General features: G+C 43.4%; 1 protein-coding gene across 1 annotated transcript in view; it reads right to left on the reverse strand.

Annotated features, from left to right (window-relative positions):
* MAPK1 (mitogen-activated protein kinase 1) overlaps nt 1-11,110 on the reverse strand; it is an 89,504-nt gene extending 78,394 nt beyond the window's left edge. The window contains exon 1 of the mRNA XM_063086208.1: nt 10,781-11,110. Coding sequence (XP_062942278.1) covers nt 10,781-10,899 — 119 coding nt within the window. The 5' untranslated portion in view covers nt 10,900-11,110. The remainder of the gene's footprint in view (nt 1-10,780) is intronic.
* Nucleotides 11,111-11,785: the final 675 nt, after the last annotated feature.

An 11,785-nucleotide genomic window follows, 5' to 3' on the forward strand; every position in this document is an offset into this window, starting at 1 on the left:
TCTGCATTTTAAAAGAACTTGTCAACCCAAATTAAGGTCCAAACTGCAAAATGTCAGACCCTGATAACTGGTAGGAGCTGCAAAGGTCCCTCAGGTCTGCCTTGAAGAGAATTCTCAAAATCTGCATTAGGCTCACATATCAAGCCAGCCCTCCAGCATCTGAGCTTGGAAACACAAACCTGTCAATGTTAGCAATTAATACAATGCTACAAATTAGAGCAACTTAGTTTGAACTTGTGTAGAGGATCCTGACTGAGAAAGAAAGTATTAATTTGGTTGGTTAGGATGTCCCACCAAGATTTTATCTGTCGATAATTGTTTTCTTTCTTTCTCTCTCTCTCTTTTTTTTTTTTGGTGGCAGGCTGGTGCAGGGATCCAAACCCTTGACCTTGGTGTTATAACATCACACTCTAACCAACTGAGCTAACCTGCTAGCCCCCATTTTTCTTTCTTTTATTTTTTATTTTTTATTTCTTACAATACAATTCTTAATTAAATATGAGGGACAATTATGATATGGTTTCAAATTCTCAAAGATCTGGGGGTGGATATATAAGAAAAAAAAGAAATATGATCTGCTTACTATAAGAACTGCTCAGAGGGGCTTCATGTCCATTTAATAACAGAAAGAATGCCTCACTTAAAAAAGGTCTGTGAATGGGCCGACCCTGTGGCGCACTCGGGAGAGTGTGGCACTGGGAGCGCAGCTGTGCTCCCGCCGCAGGTTCGGATCCTATATAAGGATGGCCGGTGCGCTCACCAGCTGAGCGCGGTGCGGCCAGTCACAAAAATGACAAAAAAAAAAAAAAAAAAAGGTTTGTGCATAAGCCACCTTTTCCAGTTTTTTAGCTGCCCAAAGGCAAACACACACACACACACACACACACACACACACACACACACACACACACAAAAAACAGGAAGGACCATTTAAAATTAAATGACATGTCAAGAGACTTGCTACTCCTATTCCGCCAGACATCCCATAAACTCTAAACGCCTTGGGCTATATATTTTTTTCCCTGATATATTCACAAGCACCTAGAACATCACCTAGTAAGTACACTATTTGTTGAATGAATTAGTAAGCACCTAGAACATCACCTAGTAAGTACACTATTTGTTGAATGAATTAGTAACTAGGAAGCCCAGGTAGAGTTACCTGCTCTGTCCAGAATGATCCCGTAAGTGTTTTTACTTCTGTTAAAATCACAAACCATGTCACATAGTTATTTATTTCCATGTTGGTCTGTCCCCAACACTATAGCACATTCTTGAGGGAGGGCAGAAACATGGCTCAGGACCTGGCACAGAAGATGCTCTCTGACTGTGAAATCAAAGAATGGGAATGTGAATTACCAAGATTACACAACTGCAACACAAAATTTGTCTGACTCCAGGTCTTATATTTTTACTTCTGCACATTCTGCTTTACATTCCAGGAAGATAATCCCAGAGACTGAGGTGAGGGGGGATCCACATCTTGCCAGGTCTATTTACTTGAAGGGTATAACAAGAGCATTAACCAGACACTTCACCTATATTATCTCATTTAATTCTCATGACACTATGAGGTGTATATTATTACCCCTTTTTACAGATGAGGAAAATGAGGCTCAGGTTAGGTAACTTGCCACAGTCACATAAGAGGTCAAAACCCATGTTCTTACCCACTCCACTGTACAGACACCAGAAAGAAGGTAAAATCCTGGGGTGAGGGCTGTGGCCAGGGATCAGAAACACTGGCCTCAAAATCTGGTCAAGAAGTTACTTGATGAGTGGTGGGTCTTAGGTATTTAGTGTTAGGCTACATAACTCACACACATGTCACATGTTATATATGTATAAATATTAAATTTTATTTTAAAGATGCCACCCAGTTTAGCTGCCACTCCATACTGCCAGAGACGGGACTGCAGAATAGCCCTAAAAGCAACCCATGGCCTTCTCCTGCCTCAAAGACTTCTCTCTCCTCTCCACCCCTTCTTTCTTTCCCCACAGGCTCCAATAGCAGTGAATGGTTTCAGCCTGGAGAACAGCAGGGGAAAGAGCACCAAGAACTTTAATCTGGCAAGTCAGCAGTCAATGACAGACCTCGTTTGACCACCTCCACCTCACTCCTCAAACCTCAGAGATGTTCAGCCTTATTAAATGACCCCACCTTGGGTATCAGATGACTAGGCCAGAGGTGGACACTTTCCCAAGCTGGGTCAGATTCTTTCCCCCAGGAACTGGATTCAGAGTGTTCTCAGCCTCTGGTCAAGTGAACCGAAGCCATATCTTAGGGAAGCTAGAGTCAGCTCTCCTCTGCCAAGTGCACAGGGGAGTGACAAGAGAAAAGAAGGGGGGTGGGTGGGGAAACCCAGCTGTGCAGAGATGTAGAACAGAAGAAGATTTTGTAAATGTAAAGAAGAAGGGAAGTAGCTGCCTTGGTCTGACTATTTTCTAGTTTCTGGTTCCAACCATACCTGAAGCTTTAATTGCACTTCCTGTCCTTGTGGTATCACAAAGAACAAAGGCTCCCAGATTTTAATCCTAAATTCCTCACTTTCTACAACAGGTTTTCTACAATGTAGTGTCTAAAACACTCCAGCACCCTATTCTCATTTTTCCCAGCTAGCCCCAAGTCATCTTCAGGTCTCAGTTTAAAAACACCACTTCCTTCAGGAAACCCTTGCTGACTACTCAGAATATCTTAGCTTCATCTTTCACATCCTTTGGTAGCACTCTGTACTTCATCCTACTCAGTAAATGTTATTAATGCCCTGTTGGACTATATGCACCAAACAATAAGAACCATTTCTTCTGTTCACCACTTTGTTCCTAACATCTAGCGTATTGGTCAGGTTCATGTTTAATAACATTTATTAAACGAATGAAAACCAAGAAACTGGTGGAAGTAAGTAGGAGGGGTGAGAAGAAATCAACAACACCTTCCTGATAAAAACTAAATTGCTTTGACCCTACCTCTCTGATAGGTATTTAGTTTTACCCCTTTCCAGCCTTCTCTGCAGGCCCAAGTCTACAGTGACAATCATCATTTTATACTTTAGTGCCAATGCGTTCAGGAACACAGGCTGTATGAAGCATGTTTCTAGGTAGATTGGTACAACAAAGGAAAGCCTATAGTGGTTAAAGAAAAAAAGTCACAGGCTTTGGTATATAGACAAACTTTAGTTCAAATCTCAGTTCTGTAATATACTCAAATTTATTGGCTGAAAACCTTGGACATATTACTGAAACCTGGTTTCCTTATCTGTAAAGTGAAAAAAATAATACCTCAAAGACAAGGATGAAAAATAAACTTGAAACCACCTAAAGCAAGGCAGGTTTGCAAATAATATTAGTCAGTTGGATATGGCATATCCCATAAACATACCCCCCATCCACACACCCCACTTTCAAGCTCCTACTGCCCATGGGTTCAGAACCCAGAGCCTCCCCTAAGACTGAGAATCTGAGAGGGACCTTAGAGAGCATAGATCCTGTTAGTTTCCCAACGTTTTTAAAGCAACTGAATATTTTTCCTAAAGGAAATCTGACCCTGCTAATTCTAATAGGTATATATGAGGGATCTTCAAAAAGTTCATAGAAAGATTCATATTACCTTTTAATTCCATTTTTCCACAAACTCTTTGAAGTACCCTTTTATGCGAAAATAACAGATTAATGTAAGGGAAGCAAGAAAAAGAAAGGAAAGGGGAAGGAGGGAGGCGGGAAGGAAGGACAGGTGAAGAAAGGAGGAGGAGGGGAAGGGAAAGAGAATGGCAAGGAAAAAGAAGGGATGTTTCTATTAGCAAAAAGGATGTGCTGCACATGAGGTTTCCCCATTTGGGATGAGGTGTGAAGCCCCTCAGAGAGCAGGCTGTTTGAAAACCACAGAGACCAATCCTTTCATTTTAAAGTGGATGAAACAGGAGCCCATAAATTTGCCATAAATTTGTTGAGTTGTCATAGCTTTCTCCTCCTGTGGTTCTGCCACAGGAGAATGCCTCAGGTCAGAATCCTTCTGGAATCTCTCCTTCCTCCTTCTGGTACAGTGTGGGCCATTTCAAAGTTCAGACAGGTGGCTTTTCCTCGTGGGAGCAGAGACAGTGCAGCTACTAGATGTGCTCCTAGGTACTTCCCAGTGTGGGAGCCCTAAGAAGTGAAAAAGAAAAGAGAAGCAAAGGGGGAGAAATAGCATCACCTGGTTAGGCAGGTGGAAGGAGGCTGGATGCAGGGATCTCTGGATGTTTGTTGGGTAATCAGTTGTTTTTTAACTAATAGGTACATTAATGTGAGCAAGGTGACGAATAAATTATATATGGTTCCTCGGAAAACTCAACTTTTACTTGTACCCTAAACTCTGTTCAGAAACACTAGATTTTTCTGTTGCTCATGTAGACTGGTCTACTATCTTTGAGCTACAAAAATTGTCAACAGACTTCTTTATAAGTTAAATTAATAGTCAGCAAGCAGAACCAAGAATTTGAATCCAGATCACTGTCTCCAGGTCTAGAGCTTTTATATACTACTACTGTTCCTGTCTTTCAAACAGGCACTACAAATACCTAGCAGAGTTCCAGGAAGGAGGGAGGGAGTGCAATAACAAGGAGCAATACAGCAAGGTTCACAGAAATGAGCCTTAGAGGAAGGCAGGACTTGAAAACGGCCCAATGTTTCTCTGGGTGGGCTGAAGGGGTATACTACTGGCATCTTGGCAGGACAATTCTCCAGTGGAGTGACTGTACTATGCACTACAGGTCATTTAGCATGTCTGCTCCCATTTCATACAGTTGATCCTTGAACAATGCAGGGATAAGGGGTGGTGACTCCCCAAGCAGTTGAAAATCTGTGTATAAATTTGATTCCCCCAAAACTATAATAGCCTACTGCTGCCCTTACTGATAACAGTCGATTAATACATATTTCATATATTATTCGTATTATATATTATATTCTTACAACAAAGTAATCTAGAGATAAGAAAATGTTATTAAGAAAATCATAGGAGAAAATACACATACAGTACAGTACACAGAAAAAAATCCAAATATAAGTGTACACACAGTTCAAACTTGTGTTGTTCAAGGGTCAACTGTACACACTGAAGGCCAATAACACCCCCTCCTATCAATGTAACAACAACAAAAAAGCCCCTCCCATTTCCAAATGCCCCTGTGGAAGGGAGGTAAAATCAGCCCCACTGAATACTACTAGATAAGGAGAAGGAAAGACAGTAGGCATGGTGGGCAGAAAGCATAAGACAGATAAAGTAGGGGAATACAGTCCACAAAATTTGATCAGAAACTGGCAGAAAGAAGGCCATCCTTTATTTTTTTACTGGCCGGTACAGGGATCAAACCCAGAACTTGGTGTTATCAACACCATGTTCTAACCAAATAAGCTAACCCAGAGGGCCATCCTTTAATGACTCTCACCTACAAGATCAAGTCCAAACTCCTTATCAAACAACACCCTTCAGGATTTGGACCTGCCTACCCCAGCTATCTCAACTGTAGCCTTATTCCTAAAGTACCCTATACTCCAGCCATCCCAAACTACTTGTGGTTTTCCTAAACTGATGTGCTGTTTTCATACTTCTGTGCTTTTGCATGCACATATCCCTCTGCCTAAAATGCACTTCTCAAGGCAAAGTCCTACTCACACATCAACACCTAGGTCAGAAGTCCATGAAGCCTTATAAAGACGGCCCCACTTCATTCAGGCTTCCTTTTTCTCACAGCACTTCACACATTCTTCCTGTATAGCACTGGTATAGTCTATTATTACCCAACTCCATCTCATTATTTGGATTAAGTTACTAAGAGCACAGGACCATGTGAATCCTGGCACATGAGTGCTCAATAAACGTATTCTACGTAAATGACTTTGCATGAAAGGTTTTAAAGATGGCTAAAAAGTGATACAAGCAAAAGCAGACAACAGATATTTTCTGAACTCTGATTTTTGATTGAGTATGACTTAGGAACCAGACTGGGATGCTCTATCACTTCCTAGCTGTGTGTCCTTGGGCATGTTAACTAATCTCTCTGTGTCTCAATTTCTTCACTGGTAAAAAAAACAAGAACTACCTATGCAACATGATTATAAGGATTAGAGTTAATGTAAGTAAAAAAACAAAACAAAACAAACGAATAAACCCCACAGTACTGAACAAATGGCGGTTCTACTAGTCCACTGTAATCACAAAAACCTGAACAGGATAGGACACTGTACCATCAGGAATGTGACCACAAGGCCGGCCCGTGGCTCACTCGGTAGAGTGCGGTGCTGATAACACCAAGGCCACGGGTTCGGATCCTATATAGGGATGGCCGGTTTGCTCACTGGCTGAGCGTGGTGCTGACAACACCAAGCCAAGGGTTGAGATCCCCTTACCAGTCATCTTTAAAAAAAAAAAAAAAAAAAGGAATGTGACCACAATGAAATTTTGGCTGGGACTATCCATTTTTGTTTGTTTGTTTTTAAGGAGAATTGAAAGTCAACAAATACAATAGCTTGTCTTCAGCTGCATTCTGCTTGCAGATGAAGTTTAGCACTCAATACCAATCCCTTAATGACCACCACCTCACTTGGCTCCTTCCATAATGTGCACTCCAGGTTGTCTCGTCTCTGACCACACTTCTTCCGTAACTTGCCCTCTATTGACAACTGAAGTTAGGTATTCCTTTGGTTCAGTTTTCAGATCTTTTCTCATCTTACCTACTCTCAGTGCTTCAATTAGTATATCTATGGAGATGACCCCAAGACCTCTTGGTCACATTCAGAAACAATATTTCAAACTCAATTTATCCAAAATAGACACTTCCTTAGTTAATAAGATGACCAAGCAGCTTCAATTTCTCCACTCATTCCTCCTCCTCCCCTCCACTATTCTCTTGTATACATCTCACCAGACTTCAGGTTCTTTTTCTTTTTCCTGCTTCTTAAAGTATTTCTTTACCAGAGTTACCTCTTTGGTCCTTCTGTTCTACCTCAGTGATTCTTAACCTTTCTGGGACAAAGGACTTCTCTGAAAATCTATTGAATGCTATGGATTATTTACCAAAAAGATGAATATACAAAACAGGCTTCCAATTTCATCTAACCATTGACCCCAAATAAGAATCTGTGCTCATCTACTCAAGATTTTAACTTCCATTTACACAAATTTTCATCTCCAGGTCCTCTCTCTTAAATTACAAGATGCCTTCTGGATATAGTCTACATGGCCTACAACCATCACAAACTTAACAAGTCCAAACCAGAGCTCACTATTTCTGCCTGACAAATCTGCTCTGCCTATAGTATTCTTCTCTTGGATAATGGCACCACCATCCTCCCAGGCTCTCAAGCTAGAAGCCTTGGAATAAACAACTATACCCATACCCAATCAACCAAGCCTTGTCTCGTTCTATCTCAGAAATCCCACTCAAATTCAAATTCTACCTTTGTTGTTCTCTTACCCTTTAAGTTCTCATCATCCTTTGCTTCTACCCATACTTGCCATGATTAAAGTCTTTCTACCACTCTTCCTACAAGAGCCACCGTTACTGATCCAACCTATACAAGGCTTCTCTCACCTCCATCTGCTTACCTTCCACTGCCACTGTATTGCTGCACCTCTAAGATGGTACAATAGCCTAATTGATTCCTCCACTCCAGTTCTTTTCCCTATCACTCCCACTAGTATTGATCTATCTTCCTTCAAAATTTGAAAATTGGCCACGTAACTGCCTCCTTCAAAAATGTTGATGCTTTCCCACTATACAAATATACAGTCAAGGGCCGGCCCATAGCTCACTTGGGAGAGTGTGTTGCTGATAACACCAAGGCCACGGGCTCGGATCCCTATATAGAGATAGCCGGTTAGCTCACTTGGGAGAACGTGGTGCTGACAACACCAAGGCCATGGGCTCGGATCCCTATATAGAGAGAGCCGGTTAGCTCACTTGGGAGAACGTGATGCTGACAACACCAAGTCAAGGGTTAAGATCCCCTTACCGGTCATCTTTTTAAAAACAAACAAACAAAAAAACCAAATATACAGTCAAACTCAGTCTTGCCTTTAGAGTCCTCTACATAGTTTGCCACCTAAATACTTCTCCAGGATTGGATTCCTCAGCTCAAGCTGTCACTTGCTCCTATTACCTGACTATCAAAAAATCACACCACTCTTAAAAGGCCCAAATCAAGCCCCACTCTTCATCTTTATATCCTCCAAATAATGATTAGGAAAGGGCTATGAACAAAATTACTAATAAACTGATAAGGAAATGAAAAACAAAAACAAAAAAACTACTAAAAGAATGGCTGGAAATTCTTAAATCCTTCTGGAAGCATTAAGTTTTTTAAAAGACAGCTATTCAAATATTAACATTTTAACCAAGAAGCCCTCCATAAACTCAGCACTGTTTTTTAGGACTATAGTTCTTTTTGGGTGGCTGGCCGGTACAGGGATCCAAACCTGTGACCCTGGTGTTATAAGGCTGTGCACTAAGCAACTGAGGTAATCAGCCAGCCCCAACCCAGCACTGCTAATCAATATTTATTAAATGCTAAGAACGTACAATGTAAAAGATTAAATTAATAATGGGTATATCATCAATCTGAAGATAAAAGAATATAATCCGTACCCAGGATCTGAATTCCAATTATATTTATATTTGTATTTTATTTAGGAAAGGAAAATTACACTAAGAGGACTTAACATTTCACCTGGAAACTTACAAGGTCAAATAAGTATACAGCAGTGATACAGACAGTTACAAGATCTAACTCATCATCAGATAAGAAAAAGTCTTATCAAATAGGGGGAAAAAAAACCTTTTCAATTGACATGTCCTAAACCTAAAGTTTTTTTCAGTCCATATTTTAGGTAAGTTAAATTTTTTAATAGGGCCAAAGGATCTGATGGGCAATTCTGACCCTCTCATAATGAGACATATTTACTGGCACAGTTAACAGCAGGTGCAACAGCAATTAAGACGTATGACAGAGAAGTGATGTTGTGAGTAGTACTTTCTCTCCATTACTTTTTAGGGACTTACTTCTTTTTGGCTTGACCTAACTTAATTTCTCTTTTGGCTCCTAAGCCTGTGAGTTAATGGTTTTTTTCACAGTTCATATATACTGCGAAGCATTTTGCTCCTAAATAAAATGAAAATATTCAAGATTCAATTAAAGTCTTTTAAAAAAGAATTTTAACTAGTCTTTCTACCTAAGATACTTAGTAAAACATGCCTTCTACAGCATTTCTAAAATTATGATCATTAAATTTGAATACATTTCTGAAACACATCTGCTAGTAAAATATGCTAAAATTCTGAGATGATCAATAACACTATTTAAGGAAAGCGGGGTGTAATGAAAAGAGCTGCAGATTTGAAATAAAATCTCAGGTTACAAACTTAAATCTGATTCTTGAGTTCTACCTTAGAAATTAATTGGCTTCACCTTGAAATACTTTCTAATCTGAAAGAGTGATATCACCATCTTTTCCTCCCTCGAGGTGGCTGTTCAAATAAAATGAAATAATGTACGTAAGCACAGTACCAGTCACAAAGCGTTCAGTAAATTAATCTACTTTCTTCGTAACACAAAAGACACACAAGATTTAGGTGTAAGAGAATCTACTTCCACAAGTCTTCATCAGCACAAAACACAGCTAGCTAGTTCTAATAAAAACAATACCATTACCATCATTCCAGGAATGTTTCTGATGGATCTGCATCAAGATGAGAGAGCCTGCATGTGATTCTGCAAGAATTCCATTAAGACTGCATATATAGGCCGGCCCGTGGCTCACTCGGTAGAGTGCGGTGCTGATAACACCAAGGCCCCGGGTTCGGATCCCATATACGGATGGCCGGTTCGCTCACTGGCTGAGTGTGGTGCTGACAACACCAAGTCAAGGGTTAAGATCCCCTTACCGGTCATCTTTAAAAAAAAAAAAAAAAAAAAAGACTGCATATATATTGACCATTAAGACGTTAGCAGGAAAAGTCCACAGTAATTGGGCTAAAACGTCTGGATGCATTTATGCTGGTAAGAGAGATCACTTGGGGTAAAGAAAAAAAAAAAAAAGACAAATTAGGCCCAACTCCAAACGGATCTTTAATAAATCAAGAGAATGATGAAACGCAAGGAGCACGATATTAAAATCCACTTAAAAACTTCAAGACCGAAATATTCCACAACCAACACTGGCGTCACTAACGCTTTTTAGAAAGCCCACCCAGGAAAGCACCATTAGCACCACTGAAGATATTTAAAGAAAGCCGTTCACGGTAAAGAGAGGTACGAAAAGAATAATAATTATTTCGGTGTTCTGCTGCACACACGCCAAAGAGAACCGCTTTCTAGACCACGGCGGCCGCCGCCACCACCGACAAGCATCTGATGGAATTCCCGGTTTTACGATCGGATGTCAAAAGGCCATAATGCTAGCAAATTGGAGGGCGGGGGACGTTTCCTTTCCCTTTCCAGGGGTCCGAGCTTTAAAGTACGCGCTGCGCCCGGGTCCGGGGGTCCCAGCCTCAGCCCCCGGTGCCCCTCCCAGCGGCGAGCGAGGGCCGGCCCGAAAAGGGCCGCGAGCAAAATCTAAACCTCGACCGGCCCCGGGGCCCCGCCCGAGGCCCCCAGCGCGCGAACCGTGGAGAAGCTGAGGTCGGGGTCGCGGCGGCGCGGGAGGCCTTGGCGCGGGCGGCCTTGGCGCGGGCGAGGCCGCGGCTGCGTCCGCTGCGGCTCGGTGCTGTGAGACGGCCGGGCCTGCGGGCGGACTTAAGACACTCACCACACCATGCCATAGGCACCCTCGCCGATGTACGAGAGGTTGGTATAGCGCGGCCCCACATCGAACACCTGCCCGCGGACCATCTCTGGGCCCGCGCCCGCCGCCGCCGCCGCCGCCATGTTGGCTGCCGGGCCGCCGCCGCCGCCGCCTCCGCTGCGCTGGACTCGACTCTCCGCAGTTGCCGCTCAGCTCCTGCCCGCACCTCCTGAAAGGACCGCACCTCCGCCGGTGCAGCCGCCGCCGCTGACCAAGAAGGAGGACGGAGGGCGCCGCCCAAAAGAGTTGGAGAGCAGACCGCCGCTCGAACCGACTGCTTCACTGACTGACGGGCGCGCCGGCGGGAGGGCGGGTGGAGGGAGGGGCGCGCGCCGAGGAGGGCGCCGGGGCAGGGCTAAGTAGCGTGAGCGAGGATTGGCTCTCCGCTGCCAGGGGGCGGGGACTCCCGGGCCGGCGGAAGCGGAGAGCTCCGGGAGAAGCCGTGGGGAGGCGGAGGAGGTGTCGCAGGGCGCGGTCACGTGCGTTCGCGGGGGAGTCGGTGCTGGAGGCGGCTGTTGAGACGCAGATGGAGACCGAAGAAGTCCGGACAGAACCCACACAACTGAGTCTGGGAGACGCTCAGGACCAGACCGAGCCCTGCAGCGGGGTCTGACAGAGCGGGCGAGCGACCCGGGTCTGCGCGTGAAGCTCGACAGCGCTCCACACACCGACCGCGGGCCTGGGACAGCCCTCTGAGAATCTGTGGCCCACACACTGATGAACTTAAAGGCCTCGAGATCAGGACAGAAACCGAAAGGCATGACCGAGACCAAGAAAGACATTTGCATACTGAGAAAGTGTGAGCACAAATGTCAGACCAAAACGTGACCGGAGTGATCCGCTAGTCAGAGGTTTGTTCAACAGATATTTGTTGAGCACCTACCATGTTCTTGGCTCTGCATTCTCACAGAATTTACCTTCTGGAAAGAGGAGACAGAAATAAATATTACTCAAGCTGTGATAAGTACC

The sequence above is a fragment of the Cynocephalus volans genome, chromosome 2 (assembly GCF_027409185.1).
Source record: "Cynocephalus volans isolate mCynVol1 chromosome 2, mCynVol1.pri, whole genome shotgun sequence".
NCBI classification, from domain to species: Eukaryota; Metazoa; Chordata; class Mammalia; order Dermoptera; family Cynocephalidae; genus Cynocephalus; species Cynocephalus volans.